This window comes from Marasmius oreades, chromosome 8 (assembly GCF_018924745.1).
Source record: "Marasmius oreades isolate 03SP1 chromosome 8, whole genome shotgun sequence".
Lineage (NCBI taxonomy): Eukaryota > Fungi > Basidiomycota > Agaricomycetes > Agaricales > Marasmiaceae > Marasmius > Marasmius oreades.
Window position 1 is genome coordinate 2,415,409 of NC_057330.1, and position 16,855 is coordinate 2,432,263.

The 16,855-nt window shown below is 48.3% G+C and overlaps 10 protein-coding genes across 10 annotated transcripts; 5 read left to right on the top strand and 5 right to left on the bottom strand.

Annotated features, from left to right (window-relative positions):
• Window positions 1-83: 83 nt before the first annotated feature.
• On the top strand, window positions 84-852 carry E1B28_012708 (uncharacterized protein; the record flags this gene model as incomplete). Its single annotated transcript, XM_043157843.1, has 4 exons — window positions 84-182; window positions 231-345; window positions 400-631; window positions 690-852. 4 exons carry the CDS (start codon window positions 84-86, stop codon window positions 850-852), a joined length of 609 nt encoding a protein of 202 aa, XP_043005211.1.
• A 255-nt stretch (window positions 853-1,107) lies between these two features.
• On the top strand, window positions 1,108-3,485 carry E1B28_012709 (uncharacterized protein). Its single transcript, XM_043157844.1, has 5 exons — window positions 1,108-1,211; window positions 1,269-1,326; window positions 1,390-2,558; window positions 2,619-3,405; window positions 3,457-3,485. The coding sequence occupies exons 2-4, from the start codon at window positions 1,289-1,291 to the stop codon at window positions 3,356-3,358; spliced, it is 1,947 nt and encodes a 648-aa protein (XP_043005212.1). The 5' UTR covers window positions 1,108-1,211; window positions 1,269-1,288; the 3' UTR covers window positions 3,359-3,405; window positions 3,457-3,485.
• A 49-nt stretch (window positions 3,486-3,534) lies between these two features.
• Window positions 3,535-5,238, bottom strand: E1B28_012710 (uncharacterized protein). Its single transcript, XM_043157845.1, has 9 exons — window positions 5,183-5,238; window positions 4,852-5,105; window positions 4,656-4,790; window positions 4,510-4,600; window positions 4,398-4,458; window positions 4,139-4,332; window positions 4,010-4,089; window positions 3,769-3,940; window positions 3,535-3,712 (listed from the first exon to the last, which is right to left on the bottom strand). The coding sequence occupies exons 2-9, from the start codon at window positions 5,012-5,014 to the stop codon at window positions 3,589-3,591; spliced, it is 1,020 nt and encodes a 339-aa protein (XP_043005213.1). The 5' UTR covers window positions 5,015-5,105; window positions 5,183-5,238; the 3' UTR covers window positions 3,535-3,588.
• A 187-nt stretch (window positions 5,239-5,425) lies between these two features.
• E1B28_012711 (uncharacterized protein) lies at window positions 5,426-6,119 on the bottom strand (the record flags this gene model as incomplete). The annotated part of the gene is made up of 2 exons (XM_043157846.1): window positions 5,426-5,672; window positions 5,734-6,119. 2 exons carry the CDS (start codon window positions 6,117-6,119, stop codon window positions 5,426-5,428), a joined length of 633 nt encoding a protein of 210 aa, XP_043005214.1.
• Window positions 6,120-6,199: 80 nt separating this feature from the next.
• On the bottom strand, window positions 6,200-7,949 carry E1B28_012712 (uncharacterized protein; the record flags this gene model as incomplete). Its single annotated transcript, XM_043157847.1, has 4 exons — window positions 6,200-6,337; window positions 6,390-6,541; window positions 6,594-7,632; window positions 7,695-7,949. 4 exons carry the CDS (start codon window positions 7,947-7,949, stop codon window positions 6,200-6,202), a joined length of 1,584 nt encoding a protein of 527 aa, XP_043005215.1.
• Window positions 7,950-8,314: 365 nt separating this feature from the next.
• Window positions 8,315-9,007, top strand: E1B28_012713 (uncharacterized protein; the record flags this gene model as incomplete). Its single annotated transcript, XM_043157848.1, has 6 exons — window positions 8,315-8,366; window positions 8,437-8,476; window positions 8,546-8,568; window positions 8,632-8,641; window positions 8,712-8,870; window positions 8,938-9,007. 6 exons carry the CDS (start codon window positions 8,315-8,317, stop codon window positions 9,005-9,007), a joined length of 354 nt encoding a protein of 117 aa, XP_043005216.1.
• Window positions 9,008-10,001: 994 nt separating this feature from the next.
• E1B28_012714 (uncharacterized protein) lies at window positions 10,002-10,705 on the bottom strand (the record flags this gene model as incomplete). The annotated part of the gene is made up of 6 exons (XM_043157849.1): window positions 10,002-10,059; window positions 10,116-10,127; window positions 10,189-10,266; window positions 10,324-10,491; window positions 10,549-10,573; window positions 10,633-10,705. 6 exons carry the CDS (start codon window positions 10,703-10,705, stop codon window positions 10,002-10,004), a joined length of 414 nt encoding a protein of 137 aa, XP_043005217.1.
• Window positions 10,706-10,910: 205 nt separating this feature from the next.
• On the bottom strand, window positions 10,911-11,935 carry E1B28_012715 (uncharacterized protein; the record flags this gene model as incomplete). Its single annotated transcript, XM_043157850.1, has 6 exons — window positions 11,824-11,935; window positions 11,609-11,743; window positions 11,525-11,537; window positions 11,405-11,467; window positions 11,324-11,357; window positions 10,911-10,945 (listed from the first exon to the last, which is right to left on the bottom strand). The coding sequence occupies exons 2-6, from the start codon at window positions 11,623-11,625 to the stop codon at window positions 10,911-10,913; spliced, it is 162 nt and encodes a 53-aa protein (XP_043005218.1). The 5' UTR covers window positions 11,626-11,743; window positions 11,824-11,935.
• A 413-nt stretch (window positions 11,936-12,348) lies between these two features.
• E1B28_012716 (uncharacterized protein) lies at window positions 12,349-14,954 on the top strand. The gene is made up of 3 exons (XM_043157851.1): window positions 12,349-14,132; window positions 14,209-14,521; window positions 14,577-14,954. The coding sequence occupies exons 1-3, from the start codon at window positions 12,376-12,378 to the stop codon at window positions 14,754-14,756; spliced, it is 2,250 nt and encodes a 749-aa protein (XP_043005219.1). The 5' UTR covers window positions 12,349-12,375; the 3' UTR covers window positions 14,757-14,954.
• Window positions 14,955-15,369: 415 nt separating this feature from the next.
• Window positions 15,370-16,616, top strand: E1B28_012717 (uncharacterized protein; the record flags this gene model as incomplete). Its single annotated transcript, XM_043157852.1, has 5 exons — window positions 15,370-15,502; window positions 15,553-15,915; window positions 15,965-16,050; window positions 16,106-16,513; window positions 16,569-16,616. The coding sequence occupies 5 exons, from the start codon at window positions 15,370-15,372 to the stop codon at window positions 16,614-16,616; spliced, it is 1,038 nt and encodes a 345-aa protein (XP_043005220.1).
• Window positions 16,617-16,855: the final 239 nt, after the last annotated feature.

A 16,855-nucleotide genomic window follows, 5' to 3' on the forward strand; every position in this document is an offset into this window, starting at 1 on the left:
AAGCATCGTTCATTCCTACCGGGTTTGTAAATCCCATATAAGCCACAGCGAAGTTCCTGAATATCCCTTCTACTTCTTCTCTCATGCGACTCTCATACCTCGTTCTACTGCCTCTTCTTTCTCTTGTGCTTGCACAGGATACGGATAGAAGACAAGTCGAAAGAGCGTTCGACGCAGCCAACGTGAGCTATCTCTTCTCGCGTGGTTTCGTTCTCACCTTCCTCAAACAGATTCCTCAAGACTTGAACATCAAATTTGAAGCTGAAGTGTTGCTTGAGGTCTCCTTGCCACAGACGGGCGGGACTTCCATCACCTTACACGCAGGCGTTCAACTCCCACGCAACGGTTAAGATGCTCCCCCACCCGATTTCGCGTTGATCTCACTCATAGTATGTTTAGCTACCGCCGGTCCTCCCTCGTTTGCGGTGAGGGGAGATGTTGCTGGGCGAGGTCCTTTCGTAGTAGCAACAGTCGACCCCGACGCACCTACCCCACAGAACCCCACTAGTGCCCAGATTCGCCACTTCCTGGGAGGAAACTTCGTTAACGTTGGTGGAAACCTCCGAAATAATACACCTGCCATCACGCAATTCCGCCAGCCAACCCCGCCAGCAGGTTCCGACGCTCATAGGTGCGTTCACCACCCAGCTCTGAGATCGGCGGTTTTCTGATAAGTCACTTTTCCCCAGATACATCTTTCTCCTCTTCCGTCAGTCACCGCAATTTAATTCGCAGACAGAAGTCAACTCGACTTCATCTACATCGTTGTTCGACATCGCCAAGTTCGCTGCTGACACGGGTCTTGGAAGTCCTATCGGTGGTACATTTATGTTGGTTGCTCCCGATGCTTGAAGCTTGAAGCCTGGTCTAAAGATGACACTTAAATACTTGTATCTTGCCCTTGATGGTTGCGATGAACATCTTATCTTCAAACCGTGGGACCAGACCGTTCTTGATTATTCTCTGTGTCATTGTAGACAACTACATGTCAGGAAAAGGGGGAAAAAATCGAGCAAAGGTTGTAGTGAGCAGTGATCGTCAATCATGCATAAGCCGGGGCCCGGCGAGTTCCGTCACCCGGGGTTCTGTCAAATCTTATCTGATATGTTCCATGCTTCCACTCATTCCATCACATCCGTTTACGCTTCACTCTCGTTTCCCCTTCACCTTCCGCAGAACCTGATATTTCGACTGTCTGTTAGGCTGAGAAGGCGAGTCATGCACCAAAACCGAAGCTCAGGCGAAGTTTGAACTCTGGAATTAAACAGAAGTTGTTATCGTCTCGGGGATGACAATGTCTACCTCTTCTGGAGGTGCTATTCATCTGTACGTTCTCACATTTGCCTGCATTTTTACCTCTCATCTCAATTGCACCGCATGCACGCGCAGTCGAGGAGCCGATCATATATCGTCCAGTCATGAATCCGCCGTGGAAGGGCATGTCTCGACCGTCAGCGAATCAGATGGTTTTCGAGGTTTTAATGAGCGCAGGACCATTGACCCAGAGGGGCAGGAATATTTTCAGTCTCAGGGAGTTACCCGGATGGAAGCGCTCTACCGCACTACACGACAAAAGGCAGGCAGAGGCACGCTATGGGCCGTTAGCATCTCCATCGTTGTCTGTGCGTGGGCTTACGCTCTAGACAGCGCGACTACATCTCATTACGCTCCGTTCGCCACTTCCTCGTTCGGCACCCATAGTAGTGGGCTCGCAGCCCTAGCTATCGCTAGCAATATTGTTTCCGCAGTATGCAAACCTTTCGTCGCAAAGCTATCTGATATCACGTCTAGGCCATACACATATACAATTATATTGGCATTCTATGTCGTTGGCTACATCGTCGTAGCTACCTCTCCCTCAATTCAGGTGTTCATTTCTGGAGTTGTTTTGGTTTCAATAGGGAGCTCAGGAATGGATCTCTTGAACGGAATAATCGTTGGGGATTTGACCACCCTCGAATGGCGGGGATTTGTCGGAGCCATTCTCTCCCTCCCTTTTGTCATCAATACTTGGTTTTCGGGCAAAATTGTGGAGGCTTTCAGCGAAGGAGAGAGGTGGCGGTGGGGTTACGCCATGTTCGCGATAATTATGCCCATCGTGCTTGGACCCGCGATCTTAACACTGATTCACCTCGAACGGAAGGCTCAAAAGGAGGGTGTTGTGAACATCGCCTCCAGTAATGCTGCACGCCGAAGAGCGCTAGAAGGATCTGAGGAAGAGCGGGAGGGTCTTTTGGGTGCGGTCGTCGCTAAAGCCGTCGGGACCGAAAAGACTTGGTTCCGCCAGGCAAAGCATAACTTGGAAGAGATTGATGCCATTGGTTTGGTTTTGTTGGGTCTCGGCTGGGGCCTTGTGTTGCTGCCATTTGTCTCCAAGAATTATGCAAATGGAGGTCTCGCAAATCCTCGAATTATTCTGGCGATGATACTCGGCGCTCTCTCTCTGGTTGCTTATATCCTGTACGAGAGATACATTTCCCGAATACCGAGTGCACCAAAGCGTCTGTTGGTAAACCGCACATTCATATCGGCGGTTATCATCGATTTCTTCTATTTCTGTGGGCATTTACACCTCTGTCGAAGTTGTGCCAACTTGCTGACCTCACTCTCGATTCTAGTTTCCGGGCAACTGCGTGGTCTCTATTTTGAATCTTACATACTGATCGTCAAGACTTGGTCAGTACAGAATGTCACCTACTTCAACAACATCATGACTATTTCCCTCTCTCTTTCCGGTATTGTTGTTGGTATTATCCACCGCTTTACCCATCGATACAAGTATCTGCAAATCGTGGGCCTCGTCATCAAGATCTTTGGCATCGCAGTAATACTTGGAGGCCACAGGACGGCGACGACATCATCCTTCGCTTTGATAGCTTCCCAAATCCTCATCGGAATTGGAGGGGCGTGTAGCGTTGTAGGAACCCGTGTCTCCTCGCAAGCTTCTGTTCCTCATCAGGATCTTGCCCTCACGTTGGCACTTCTGGCGTTGTGGACCAAGATTGGGTCTGCTCTCGGCGCTGCATCTGCATCACTTATATGGTCGGAATATATGCCCATCTTACTCCGTCGGTATCTTCCCGAAGATATCAGCGATGAAAAGGTTCATGAATTTTTTGGAAACATTCGAGCTATTCGTGCGTATGACTTTGATCATCCCGTGAGGCAGGGTGCGATACAGGCGTATCAAGAGACGCTCTGGTACCTGATTGTACCCGCGCTCTGGCTGTCGGTCATATCGCTGGTGGCTGCTTGTTTCCAGACCAACTTTTACTTGGGAAAGCAGCAGAACGCTGTGATGAATGTTGCACCTGACGGGGAGAGAATCGAAGAGGAAGACGATCAGAGAGAGGACTGATGGATTTTCCGCGGATGTGGCAATGTAGAGTACACGATCTAATCAGGGTAATATTCATTTAGAGGAACTATTCATAACGGCCTAATGAATTCACAAAGCCAGGGAAACCTGTCACCCTGTACTTACCAGCGCAGCGCATACAGTAACGCGGTACGATGCGCCAGGTGAACATAAAGGCAGAGTTGTACATTCAACACTATGGATCGAGCAAAGGTAACGCTGAAATGCAACTAAGAAGGCGGCTTTCCAACTTCGAGGAGCCATTTCAACCCTTCGTTGAAGTCCTCTCTCAATCTCGCAGCTTGCTTAATATTAAAGAAAGATGCTTGGAATCCGTGAGGCACACCTGGGTACCTGTTAATGTGAGAGTTGGATGCTGTCCGGTGTAAGTATCATCGAATGCGACGTACACTTCAAGTCTGGTAGGAACACCCGCTTCCTTTAACACCTTCTCATATAAAAAGGCTTCGTCGCGCCAAGGGTCCATTCCGCAAACTTGGAAGAAGGCAGGGGGTAGATCTTTATGTGAAGACAAGAGGAGAGGAGAGTATCTTGGGTCTGATGGCGGTGGGTTGTAATATTCTGACGAAAGCAATGATTTGAAAATGAGAAACGAGTCCTTTTTCGGTAAAGGAAATGGCCGAGACGGACCCAAAAACTTGTCGATAAGCTCTCTAGGTAATATCGGTGCATCCTTGTTCTGTTCAAAGGACAAGAGGGACGACTTATACCTAAACAAATAAATGAGATCGGAGGCTTGCTTGGGAGAAAGAAACTCACCTCTCCGGGATGGCCTGAGGGTGAATCACAGTTGGAACTTCTAAGAACTGCCCGGTTAGTGGCGTGTCCTTGAAGAAGGGATTATCTCGAGCGATCCAAGAAAGTACCGCAGCCAAATTGGCGCCTGCAGATTGACCTCCAATAAGGAACCCTTTATTCAACGAAGCGGAAAAAGTGTCCGGATGGGAAGCAACCTTGATTGTATTCATAACTATGTGAGTGGATTCCGACCTTAGAATGGATTGGGAGCTGCACATACATATTTCAAAGCGGTAGTCACATCATCAACCGCAGTTGGGAAAGGGTGTTCTGGTGCCAAACTGAGTGTATATCAGTCTTAGCCTCTCCAGATAGCGACACGACTACGATACCGATATTGGCAGTTGACTATTGAAAGGCGTAGTTTGACGCTCGCAATCCTTAGCCGATGATCATCCATATGAAGACTTCCTAGAACAAAACCTGATCGAAAATGATTATTTGGTTTCGACGCAAGTCATCTTTCTCATCCTCTTACATCCACCGTGGATCCAGAATAACAGAGGGAATTTTCCATCTTCACCAGTCCGTGGAGTGGGTGTTACAGACCTCGCGAGCACCTTAACCCCTTCCCCGATGTCGATTTCATGATCTTCAACTGTGTATTCCGAACCTATCGTAGAAAACGGATAATCGATTTCAAATATCTCACATCAAAAGAATGACAGGCGTACTCTCCGGAAGTAAGTGCTCAAACTTGCTCTCCTTCTGAAAAGCCTCTGTAGAAAATTGTCGGATAGCAGGGAGTGAGTTCGCGTCAATTACAAGCCGTGGAAGAGCTTCAACTAAAGGAGCGATCTGTGAGTCGATCTCGGAGAGATGAGAGTATTCGGCCATCCTTATAGTGGCGAAGGCGAGTGTAGAGGGTGTGTTGGGGAGAACGAACAGCGCACGACCACAATCCCGTAGACGTTTATAGGAAATGGTACTGAACGGAACGGAAAGAAGGATTCATCCCGTTTCTGTATATTATTTAGCAGAGGTGAAGGAGATGAGATAACCTACCGTCACCGTCGCGTTCGGCTGTACGCAGAACCCAAAACGAAAACGACAAGGGCATCTCCTTCGGCTGGCTCTCCTACATTAAAATTTCAAGGTTCCGAAACCCGGCTCAGTCACGTGGGCTGGTACTTCCTTCTTCATCCATCATCATAGCCTACTGGTCCGTGCATGACGGGCTAACAATATTAATATTAATCGTGTTTGGTATATCTAGAAATTGGTATCTCCAGCTGAATATACTATGTATCAACTCAAGGGGATATATACATGACATTCGTTGCTCATCCACATATCGGTCGGTCCCGTTGCGTCCGACGAACCCGATACAGTATGCCTCCTGGGGATTTTGTGATCCATCAACCTCTGCAACAAGCTTTCGTCCAGCCCAACTCCGACGCTCTCCAAAGTCCAGTAACTTGAATCTATTTTTCCGTTCATCGCTCTACACCACTTGATCCTGCAGACGTCACAGGTATGTCTGCGCGATCGAGCCCTACTCCCACATAGGAACTTCATCCTCAGACACCTTTTCAAACCAGTGCTGCTCACCCCACCTTGTATCCTCACTATCATAAAAGGCATCATTTTCCCTCTTCCTGGTCCTAGCTTCGTAAAGGTCCTCCACTAAGTGTTTCCTCGTCTTGTTCAACTTGAGTTTTTCCGGCATTCCATGCTTCACATCGCTTGCGCGATCGAAACAGCGCAGAACATAGTTGTGGTCTTTCAGTAACTTGACGCGCTGGTACTGCCACGAAGCATACGCCGCATTAGCATCCTTGTACATTTTGTCCCCAACAAATCGCCGCTTAAGCTCCTCAAACTCCCCCAGGACTATCTTGTCTTCAACCACTGGTTCTCTTTCATAGTGAGCTCGCAGCACCTCCTCCAGGTCAGCCAAAAAAGTACGCAGTATCCTATTGGGAACCGCCAGAAATTGCATGCTTTGGCTGAGCAATGCCGAACGCTTGAGCCAGCCATCTTCCTCGTACACTTGGATGTGATTCGCGAAATCAGATGAAGTCAAGGAGTGCTGAGTGTACTCCAAAATCTGCAATGAGAGGACGTGAAAGAAGGATTCGAGGTCGTCCGCAAGTAGGTGTGGTGTCGGTTCCTTTGCCATAAGCAACCTCGCTGATATAAATTGCCATGCCATGTACCCTGAATTGTGGTAATGAAGGAAAGCATCGACGAAAAAAAGCTAAACACTCACGTTCCCCTCAATTTGACAAGGGGGTGGATCATCGAGGGACTTGGCTAGGTCCCAATCAATGAGAACCCCCTTTCCATCCCACAACATGATGATGTTCCCGTAACTGACGTCGCGATGCAAGATTTTTGCCTTCTCATACGCATCCTTGTGAGCTACGGGGTTGTTTGAGAACAAACGGAATGGGTACGAAGGACGACAACTCACCAATAATAGCGTCCCGCATCACACATATCATGTCTCCGACAGTTTCGCATCTTCGGAGGCTCTTCCCACACTCCTCGAAAACCAGACGACAATGGCGGAGACTTTCCAGCCGATTGTTACGCTGCTTAGCATGGTCCTGAGTTTTCGTGTTCTGCATGTTTTGCGATCCTCTGTGACGGACGTGCCCGGCTGCGACGAGCGTCAAGATGTTGCGTACTCCGGCATCCCTCAATTTTGAGTATACAGTGGCCTCCTCCAAGACACCTTCTGCAGCAACCCCCCACGTATCCTTCATGAATTGGACCTCTTTACTTTGGGGGTTGTACACTTTGTAACAGCGAGTGCATCGTCCAGTCAGATATCCGGTCTTCCTGGTACAAGGTCTGGACCCAATAAATCTCGCAGTGTTGCCTGTGGTATTGCCGTAGATCTCAAAGACGTATAGCGGCTCGGTGTTGGGGATTTCAAGCATTTCTCGTGCCACCTGTTTTAAACTCTGAATCAGCTTGTCGTCAAAATTATCGAGCCTGTACACAGAAGTGTCGATGCCGCGAACTTCTGCATTCGCGTAGTTGTACCTGTGGAGGAATGTTGCCAACCATGGCGTCCTCGTATAGCTGAATTTGGAAGTGACAACAGCACCCGCTCTATCCCACCGAATGAGTCGAGCGTAGGTACCGACGACCAGAACAGAGAAGCAATGGGTACGGTGTTGGTCAGCGAGTTGCGCAATCGCGTACATTGTGATTTGTCCACGAGTGTCTCGCCCTTGAGTTGAAGTCACTTCAAATGGCCAACCGTCTTCGTCCGCGAAGGCATCGTCTCCAGGTTTGATCTTGACCTCGACGATGATTTCCACTTCTTCAAGGTTGACTGCCGCTAGTTTCTGGTTCTCAGCTGGTCCTTCAGGAGCAACGGAGCTCGAGTCTCGGTGATACCTTGAAATGTCGGGTTTGATCACCACATACCCTGCGTATGCAGGATCGCGATGGGTATCACAGAATTTTAATGCAGGACAGTACGCTTGAAAAGCTTTCACCTGTGTTAGGTATTCGTAAACCTTGGTCAGCTTAAGTTGCATAGACGAAAGTAAGATCTCACAAGGTCTGGGTACATGTCCACTTCACGATCACGAGATCCTGCCAAATTGAACGCTACCTCTACTGATTCCAACGATTCAGAAGCCGGGATATCTTGGGGTGCGGGCAGAAACTCCCACAAGAAATGTCCCGGCTCCATTCGAACGAACTTTCTCGCGTTTTCATGTTGGGCTTGGTAGTAGTGATTATCGTGCTCGTAATGCAAGGAGGTGCAAGGAGCACGACTAGATGCAGAGGAGTCGCAACCTGAGGGCATTGGAAGACATGCATTGAAGGGTGTTGTGCCGAACAACTTGCATGAATCTTTAGCACGTGACCGATATACAGTACCTCCATTACTTTTTCGTTCAACGCCTTCAACGACAGCTCATACGCGCGCATATTCCACCTTCGATGCCTGTCAAGATATTCCGTCATTGTATCTGCTTTAACAGCGTCTTCGCCCATTCAAAGGTTGAACCTGATCATGGAGGAACCTCACTACTCTCTCTCGATGAAGGCTAGGTTGAGGGCCCACGCGTAAAGCGACGCGTTCGATGGATAACCAGCAGATCCCCTTGCTAGAGGAACGCTAAACTCGATGCTGGCACAGATATCGTCTGGACAAAAGAGAAACAGACGATGTTAATTGATTCCATTTTCAGAAATTACTATATTCCTCCAGTTACTTTTTGTGAGTAAAAATCCATATCAAACATTTACAAGTGCAACGGATTAACTGGCGAGAATGCCCTGTCAACCAGCTGTCCCCCAAAAGAAAGGTGCATTGACGGCCGTCAAGCTGTGCGTAGCACAGGATTCTCTTTGTCCTTGGTACAGCGACCTGACGCTATCATTTTCTCTTCCCGTTAGATTCATGGATGGTCTGATTCCTTGTAAGTTCCCGTACCAGCATTATAAACGTTCATGGTAATCGACTTACCATCTTTTCCCTCCAGTCAAATATCAGTAAGTTGTCTCGTTGCAATGCCCCCGGATCATCATGCATCAAATCGCATTCTAAAACGACTCGCTTTAGAAGCACAGGCGAAACGCTTTGGTATCGAGACAATCTGTCCCTATCAGGTTATCCTACTCGGGGAGTGAAACATCTACTTCCTGAGAAATATAGATCAATTTTCAAGACTAAGCAAATCGTCTGCGCTGAATATCCCCAGACGAGAGGGACGTCTTCCAAGTGAGCATGAGTTGTGAAGCCTCTCAACATTGTGAATGACAGATCGTCCTTCTCGCTCGCCATACAGCGTGTTCAGCTTGGAGTGCCCCTCACCGACCGGCGAGAGTCCTCTTCATCGACGTCGCATACTCGCGTAACCCAAAGAGGAACACGAAAAACACCGCCGCGGGACTTGGAAGTCGAGGAGGGAGAAACCGAGGCTACCCAGGTTAAGGGCACTGCTACACCTCCTCAGTCTCAAGCTGCGAAGTTGACTGACAGTGGCGTCCGGGTGGCTAAACAGAGGACGAAAGCAAAACGAGCAAAACAAAGTAGATGAGGATTTGCTATTCATAGGCCGGGATGCACGGTAGGCTTTCAAACAGAATCTTGAAGCTTGAATTTGGTCTAGGAAACATCTTGGAATGGAGGTCAATGAGGAGTCAGTGAATGATCATTATGGGCATATGCGATATGTCTGGCGGGGATTTGAATTCGCAGTCGCTGGCACAGGAGCGTGCAACTGTCAGGACAAAGTTGGATGGCTATAGTTGTTGTGTAAACATGACCTTAATTTGTTACTTGATCTTCAAATAATCAGCTACAGTAGATAACCCGAATCCGGCTAGCAAATGTATACACATTTTGCTTTTTACGATAACGCAACCGTTTCCGGATGCTGGCTATTACTTGCCTAAGTTTCGCCAGTCTACCGTACTTCACAGGAGCCATCACTTTTCTGGATGATGCTATTTTACGCTGTGTTCAGCAAATTTGCGTGATTTGTCTGGCCACTTCGTCGGTCAGTGGCTCGTATTCCGATTATCAGGGTTGAAAAAGGCACGTTTTTGCTCTCTTCGTCCAGGATGCTGTCCGCCGATCCTTGGAGTACCCAGCGGTCAGTAAGGGAACATACTATCCATAAATACAAAACGCGTACAAAATTTAAAGTTACTACAATTTACAGTCATACATTATGTCGTACGACTGGCTGTGGCTGGCCGACATCGTCTGAAAGAAGTCTCGATTTGCGGCCTGGGAGTGACTTTAACTCAATACTTAGCAGTTTCGCACAACTATCAAGCCGTTCTCGTGAATATTGCTTCAGGTTGAGCGTAATTCGAGACATCATAGTGACCTGGAAGGGAGTTTTCAATGGTTGATTCGGCGCATGGCGACAGCGATTGTGTTATAGTGATTTACCGAGAGTCTAAGGCGAGCGTTAAGTATGTGGGGAGTTGCGGGATTAAGGAAGCTAATACTCACAACAATTGAAGTCTGGTGAAGATGCAGGACAATGTTATTAGACGGGGAGCAAGATTTGAATGGTCGGACTTACTGAGCCGCGACGTTCCTCAAGCCATCGGCAGCAGCTATCATCATTATGGTCAATGCGAGTGCCACGGCCAATATTACACTGAGAATGCTCCGTCAATGGTTCAACCTCGGTCTAATAAAATATCGGAGACCGCACCCGTAATAAATTATCCCATCTTCGAGAAGCTGCTTCATAAGTTCGCGGGATAGGGAGGCATTCCGGACAAAAGGAAGTGTTCTATACAGCGTCAAGAGAAACACGGTAGTGTCGTAAATGAGAGGAAGCCATGCTGTGGACGCCGATAGGACCTTTTCTCCTATGGACCTAATACGGAACGTGTGAAACACCGTTCTGAGGGAACTTTACGGTGGAGAAACTCACTTCGCATCAAATATCATAGTGCAGGCTGTTAAAGTGCGTGAGAGCGACGGAACAGGCATGAACATGAACATGGCCGGAACTGACAGTGTACGTTCTCGTTCACATGGTGTACCGCTGGGGGAAAACCGCTTCTCAGCCAGGATTGCGATGTGAACATGGTCTACCCACGTATTCCTTTCGTCAGCAACCACGCATGCATCCCGACCTGTATCCCGAAGAGGGTCGCGACTCCGAAAGCGATGTATTTATGCTTATTGTATAGCGTGTATATGCTGCATCTGGGTGAGAGACGTTCGACCACGATCAGCGCCTTGCTTACCGTATAAGCATCATCAAACCGACAATACCGATTCCGATAAGAGTCATAGAACCTTCGTATCGGACGAATCGTTTACACCTGCCAGCGAGGGGATTTTTGAATGAGCGGGATGTATAGTGATATGAACCATGGCAGTACATCTGCAAAGGCGGTTCAGAGAACGACTCAACCCCCAACAACTGAGAAAAAAACGTACCGTTTCATCCCAGACGGGAGATAGGTAAGCTATGCCATAGGTGAATACAAATGTACTCTGCTGAAAGGCAATGGAAAGCGAACCATAAAGGTTGATAATGAATCCAATGGGCGTGAGGTAGCGATTCTATGTGATTAAGTATCTCAGATGATCGACCATGGGAGTATAACGGATACCTACAATCAGGAAGAGATATACCACTGCGAATGATATCTTTACAAATCAACGATCTTATGTCGAGCAGATTGACGAGCACGCACGAAGGGACTTTTCTCCTAGCCAGATGTATGTCACCTGAAAATTACTGGTTAGAATACTTGAAAATGAGGATAGGGACCTACCTCGGTAGTGAATGTATCAATATGGTCCCAGATGAGGACCGTAAAACCTGCGATTCCAACGTACTGTAGATTTGTACAAATGAGCAATGTGTTCGTTCCGCTGCTGCAAGGATCACTTACACCTGTGGCAAGCCTGTTCCAAGTTCAAGCTAGCATTAGTATATCGAAACTTCACCCAATGTTCACGAGAACATAGAGACTCACGACTCCGTAGCAGACATCCTATCAAACAATCGAAAGAGTCTTCGGGAGCATGAATATTGGGGACTCCCGGGCCATCGAACGAATACTTATATTTCAACAACCTCCCGGACGTGATCCGTAGTAACAAATTGGAGTCTACCCAAATCGAAGTGACTCGTTGAGCGGGAATTACAAATGCTTGGAGTAAAACCTCGGTCTCCAAATAGCGCCCTCACCAGATGTACATGGATTTATGTGCAGGGAGGACAGTACTTCGTCCAAATGACTTGGACACTGAGTATGCCCTTCCTACAGAACGCACATCCACAAGAAACCTTCACGTCGTACTGCAAATATGACCAAAGGACACGTACGGCGTTCCAGCTGGCAACTAAAGGTACTAATCATTCGGCCTTTTAGTTGTATCCCTAATTCCGTTCTTCCCATTTCATTCAAGCGCTGTGGACAGGAACTTGTATAGCAATGTGGAGTGTTTCGAGGGGCATTGATTGAAGCTAGGCACGAGTTGGCCGCTACAGATGTTTATATCGGGTTTACAACATTCCAAAGACTAGTACCAGCGGTGCGCAGCAACGCGTAGCTGGACTGGAATGAACTTAGCGGGGAAGCCAGCCCTATTGCGCGACATGGTTGTAGAGTCGAAGTGAACGTGTGATAAGATAAGATGTGGCTGTACGATCCTGCGGAGTTTCAACTTCTTTTTCTAAAAACGGAACATTTGGCGACTGCGAGCGTTACAGCACACAATTTCCTATTCTCTTTCCTCTATGAGTTCAAGCGCTACACATTTCAAATTCACTTGTTATCCCCACACTCGGAGGGCTACTTTCCAAAGTCGTCCGACATGGTTAGCGCTATCCGACAAGATTCATTCGCTTTTCGACATTCCACTCGATAAAGTAGCGGTTTCGTATATTGACGTGGAAGACGACGAGGTGACCCTGAGCACCCAGGAGGAATTGGAGGACTTTTATCAGGATTTAGACACAGGTGGAGGATGGAGGCCTGGAGACGTGGTGAAGTTGACGGTATTGGACCTCAGTTCTGCGCGTCAGGACAAATCGGAAAAGTCTTTACCAACGACGCCACGATCCACAAATCCAAGGAATACTTTCGGTGCAAACCTCAGTGATGGATTGCCCTTTAACATTGACGAAGACTGGCAGAATTTCCCCCCATTTGCAGGAGTATATGTGGGCAATCCCCCTGCGCAGAAACAGGACGGTTCAGTTCACGCTTTTATCGAAGTCCTGGAGAGCGACGCAGAAGTTTCAGCCCAGAAATCACCCCCGTCTTCTGGAACCTCCTCTGTACGTACGCCAACACCTCGACCGGATAAGGGCAAAGGCCGTGCTTTCGACGTCGAGGAAGGGGAGAATTTGGATGTACCAGTTGCAGAGGACGATGACGTCTCTTCGATAGCCTCTGTGATAGACTCGCAAGGTTCAGAGAAGAAGCCAGACATTCACGTTATGGGTCGTCAGGCCAGCAGCGGTTTATTTGAGCCTGTCGAGAGTCGTGCTTCGTATCAGTCGCGTACCTCGCATGGGTCGCGAACATCGCGTCGCAGTTCCATCGCTGTCGCCCCCATCGGTGACGAGAGCACGCCCAAAAGTTCCGCTAAATATTTTCCCACGCGCTCTACATCCAACGTTTCTATTGCACCGAGCTCAGTCCTTGTCCCTCCGACTGCTGGGTCAACCGTGGTAACTGAGGATCCACCCCTGCCACCCCTCGACAAAACCTCTCTTGAGTCAGGATTCGAGAATCCCTCTCTGTCCAGTGATATTGCTAGTTTACTTACCACACTCACAGAGGTAATTGCTTCGCATCCTGAATTGTCCGAAGGCGTCAGGAAGATTTTACAGAATGCTGTGGCGGGCACTTATTGGACTCCAGGGCAACGAGAGTCCATCCACGAGGCTGCTGGCAGTGTAGCAGATGGCCTGACTTCCCTTGACGAAGAGGCGGGCAGAAAGGTTGCAGAGGCTTTGGGGAATTTGTTCAGGGCTGTTGGGCAGGTGGTTGGGACATCCCCCAGCACAAACTTTAAACCGAATACTTCCACTTCTGAACCTGTGAACACGACCAACGCCTCTGCCCCCAAGAATGCTGGTGTTAACTCCTCCGAAACTCATGCGCCTCACCGTCTTCCGTCATTTGACAGCTGGAACCGCGGTAGTTATGGGTATGGATGTGGGTACGGGTCGTATGGACCTCCACCACCAGGACCTCCACCTCTACCAGGAGGTTATGTTCCTAAACACTTGCCACTCAGAGGACTGTATCCCTCTCGTGTACCCGAAGGTCCGCCGATGCATCATCCCGCAAATCTAGCCCGACCAAGTCGTCCCGTGCGGCGTCCTAGTAGGCAGTCTAAAGACCTGAGAGCTCAGGTCGAAGCTGCAAAATTGTTGTACAAGGCTGAGAAGGAAAGATATAGAGCTGATAGGGAAGAGAGACGAAACGAGAAAGCAGAGAGAGACAGGAGACTGATCGAAATGTTTGCTAATCGTGGTGATTCGTGAGTTTTCGGTTCGCTCTTTTGCTGTATCCATGCTCATCGCTTTGACTTTGGTGGTGGATTTCCTTTTCCAAAGATTGCGTGAGAATGAGCATACCCCACTCGCAGGTACGACTACGTTGAACGCTTCTCCTTTCCCTACACCCCCACCACAGGAGCCCGCATCTGTTACCACAGCTCCGCCACCACATTCACAGGCGGATACTTCCCAATTGATTAGCAATGGTTATGGAGGTTATCCTTCGTTCGAAATTACCCGTGTACCGTCTGCTCCTCATCCAACGCAAAATCTGCGTCGAGTAGCTGAAACTGTGGGCAGGAGGGTATCAGAACAAACATCAGATCCTAAAGAACGATCGTTGAAGAGGATTATCAAGAAATTAGGCGACGTGAGTAACTTATCTTCTTTATATAGTTCAGAACTGGCCCTCACTCGCACATCAGATGGGTTTCACTACTCGTGCTAATCCTGATCTGACTTTGAGAGTCACTGCGCTTCTGCCATCTGACATCACCACCATGACGGCAGATAAAGAGGAGGATATTGCGACGACCTTGGTGAATGAGCTATTAAAGTCACCGCGGATCCCACCAACGGCATCTGGAAGTGGTGATGTTCGTTGACCGTCTACAAGTGATCTATTGTCGGTATTTTTATGCGTAAAGTTATGGCCGGGTTGTTTTAACTTTTATATGTGGCGCAAAGGAATTTGTAATAGTGTATCTACAATCTTGGTTCCATATCTGTTGTTGTATCATGTATGTAGTTAGTTCCTGTATTTGTAAGTAGGACCTGGGCTTATATTTATATCGTTCACCATACGACCTGGAACCGAAATTGTTGGGTCTCAGCGCACGTTGGAGTCTGCCTAGGGGAGACTAGGGTCTCGACGAGGACCTGCTCAACGAATAGGCGCCGAGACAGAAGTTGCCAATATCAGAGAATTGATCGGCGCTCCGGAGTTGCCGGGAGGTCTTTTTTTTTTGGCGTCCTAACAAGATAGTGACTGGCAAGACTTGTAACACGTTAATCCGCAATGAGTGAGGATGGAGGAGAATCCAGGAATGCCGATGCCGGCAGCCTGATCGTGTGACTGTGAACGTCCCATCAAAATTTTTTCCATCGTTCGACCCGAGCTGTCTGAGTCGTACCATTTCATTTTTTTTCCCGACCTTTTAAATTTCTCAGGGCTATCCCTCTTCCTCTCGTTAATCCCTACTCCAACTCTTCTTACAAATGGCCATCGACGCTCATGGACGACAGGACGCACGTATCCAAAACTACGCCAAATTCTGGCAGACGGACACCAAAGATGAAAGCGAAGTTGACAACGCTAACCGTCTGGATTCCTACACGGAGGTCGTGAACGGTAAATGACACGTTTGCCTACCTGCTCTTAGATCTCTAATCCCGTTGCAGGTTATTACGACGGTGCGACAGACCTCTACGAGTGGGCATGGGGTCCTTCGTTCCATTTCTGTCGTTTTTACCGAGGCGAAGATTTCTACGCTGGTCTTGCGCGACACGAACACTATCTTGCCTCCAAAATGAATATCAAGCGCGAGTGGAGAGTTCTTGACGTTGGATGTGGTGTTGGTGGCCCTGCGAGGGAGATTGCTCAGTTCACCGGAGCGCAAATCGTTGGTTTCAATAATAACGACTGTCAAATCCACAGGGCAAGAAAGTACACACAGAAGATGGGTATTGACGACCGCGTGACCTTCGTAAAAGGAGATTTTATGAAGCTCGTTGAGCAATTCGGCGAGGGTTACTTTGATGCGGGTGAGCTACACTTCTTTGAGCCTTACCTTTATACTCATTCCAATCAAAGTCTATGCGATCGAGGCAACCGTTCACGCGCCTAGTTTTGAAGGCATTTATGGTCAGATATTCAAGGTCCTGAAACCCGGAGGTGTCGTGAGTATCCTCGCTCCTTCTCAACGAACACTTGTTCATCCTTTTTTAATTCCAGTTCGGTGTCTACGAGTGGTGCATGACCGATACCTGGGATCCCTCTATCCCCGAGCACAAAGCCGTCGCTCATGGAATTGAAATTGGAAACGGCATTCCTGAGATGCGACCCCTTCGTCTCGCGCGTAAGGCCCTCAGGGAGGTCGGATTTGAGGTCGAGTATGAAGAAGACCTTGCCGATTACGACGATGAAGTCAAATGGTACTACCCACTCGAAGGTGACTTCAGCAAGGCGCAGACATTCAGAGACTTTATTGTCGTATGGGTGACATCTTGGATGGGCAAGTTTGTCATGCATAACGTTATGTGGTTCCTGGTGCTGCTCGGATTACTCCCGAAGGGTACGATGGAGGTTGCCAACACATTAAAAATTGCACAGGAATCTTTAGTTGGGAGTGGTCGTGATAAGGTTTGTGTTTACTTTCCCGTTCCTCGAACTCTTCATCTGATACCTTGTTGGGCAGCTCTTCACACCCATGTTCCTCGCTGTTTCACGGAAACCGGCTCATTAATAGATGACATTGGGATTTCTCTATACATTAGCTTTACCTTAGCTCGAAAACGTAAATTAATAGCTAGATACCTGGAACATGAACATATAGACGGCCTGCACGATATAGCCATTGGCAGTTATGTAGTCAACGAAACGCTAGAAAACAGCTCACCCCTTTTCGAATCGTCGGTCACATTTCAAACTTGGACCTCCATCAGTCTTCGATGGTTTCCATACAGTATTGTCACCATCCTTGGA

Bases quoted from the DNA above. Each gene is read 5' to 3' on its own strand.
- E1B28_012709 (XM_043157844.1), top strand. From the start codon at position 1,289: ATGACAATGTCTACCTCTTCTGGAGGTGCTATTCATCT. The intron at 1,327-1,389 runs GTACGTTCTCAC...ATGCACGCGCAG, and splicing joins TCTGGAGGTGCTATTCATCT to TCGAGGAGCCGATCATATAT. The intron at 2,559-2,618 runs GTGGGCATTTAC...TCTCGATTCTAG, and splicing joins CATCGATTTCTTCTATTTCT to TTTCCGGGCAACTGCGTGGT.
- E1B28_012716 (XM_043157851.1), top strand. From the start codon at position 12,376: ATGAGTTCAAGCGCTACACATTTCAAATTCACTTGTTATCCCCACACT. The intron at 14,133-14,208 runs GTGAGTTTTCGG...CCTTTTCCAAAG, and splicing joins TTTGCTAATCGTGGTGATTC to ATTGCGTGAGAATGAGCATA. The intron at 14,522-14,576 runs GTGAGTAACTTA...CTCGCACATCAG, and splicing joins TTATCAAGAAATTAGGCGAC to ATGGGTTTCACTACTCGTGC.
- E1B28_012710 (XM_043157845.1), bottom strand. From the start codon at position 5,014: ATGGCCGAATACTCTCATCTCTCCGAGATCGACTCACAGATCGCTCCT. The intron at 4,459-4,509 runs GTATCGTAGTCG...ATATACACTCAG, and splicing joins ATAGTCAACTGCCAATATCG to TTTGGCACCAGAACACCCTT. The intron at 3,713-3,768 runs GTACGTCGCATT...TCACATTAACAG, and splicing joins GTTCCTACCAGACTTGAAGT to GTACCCAGGTGTGCCTCACG.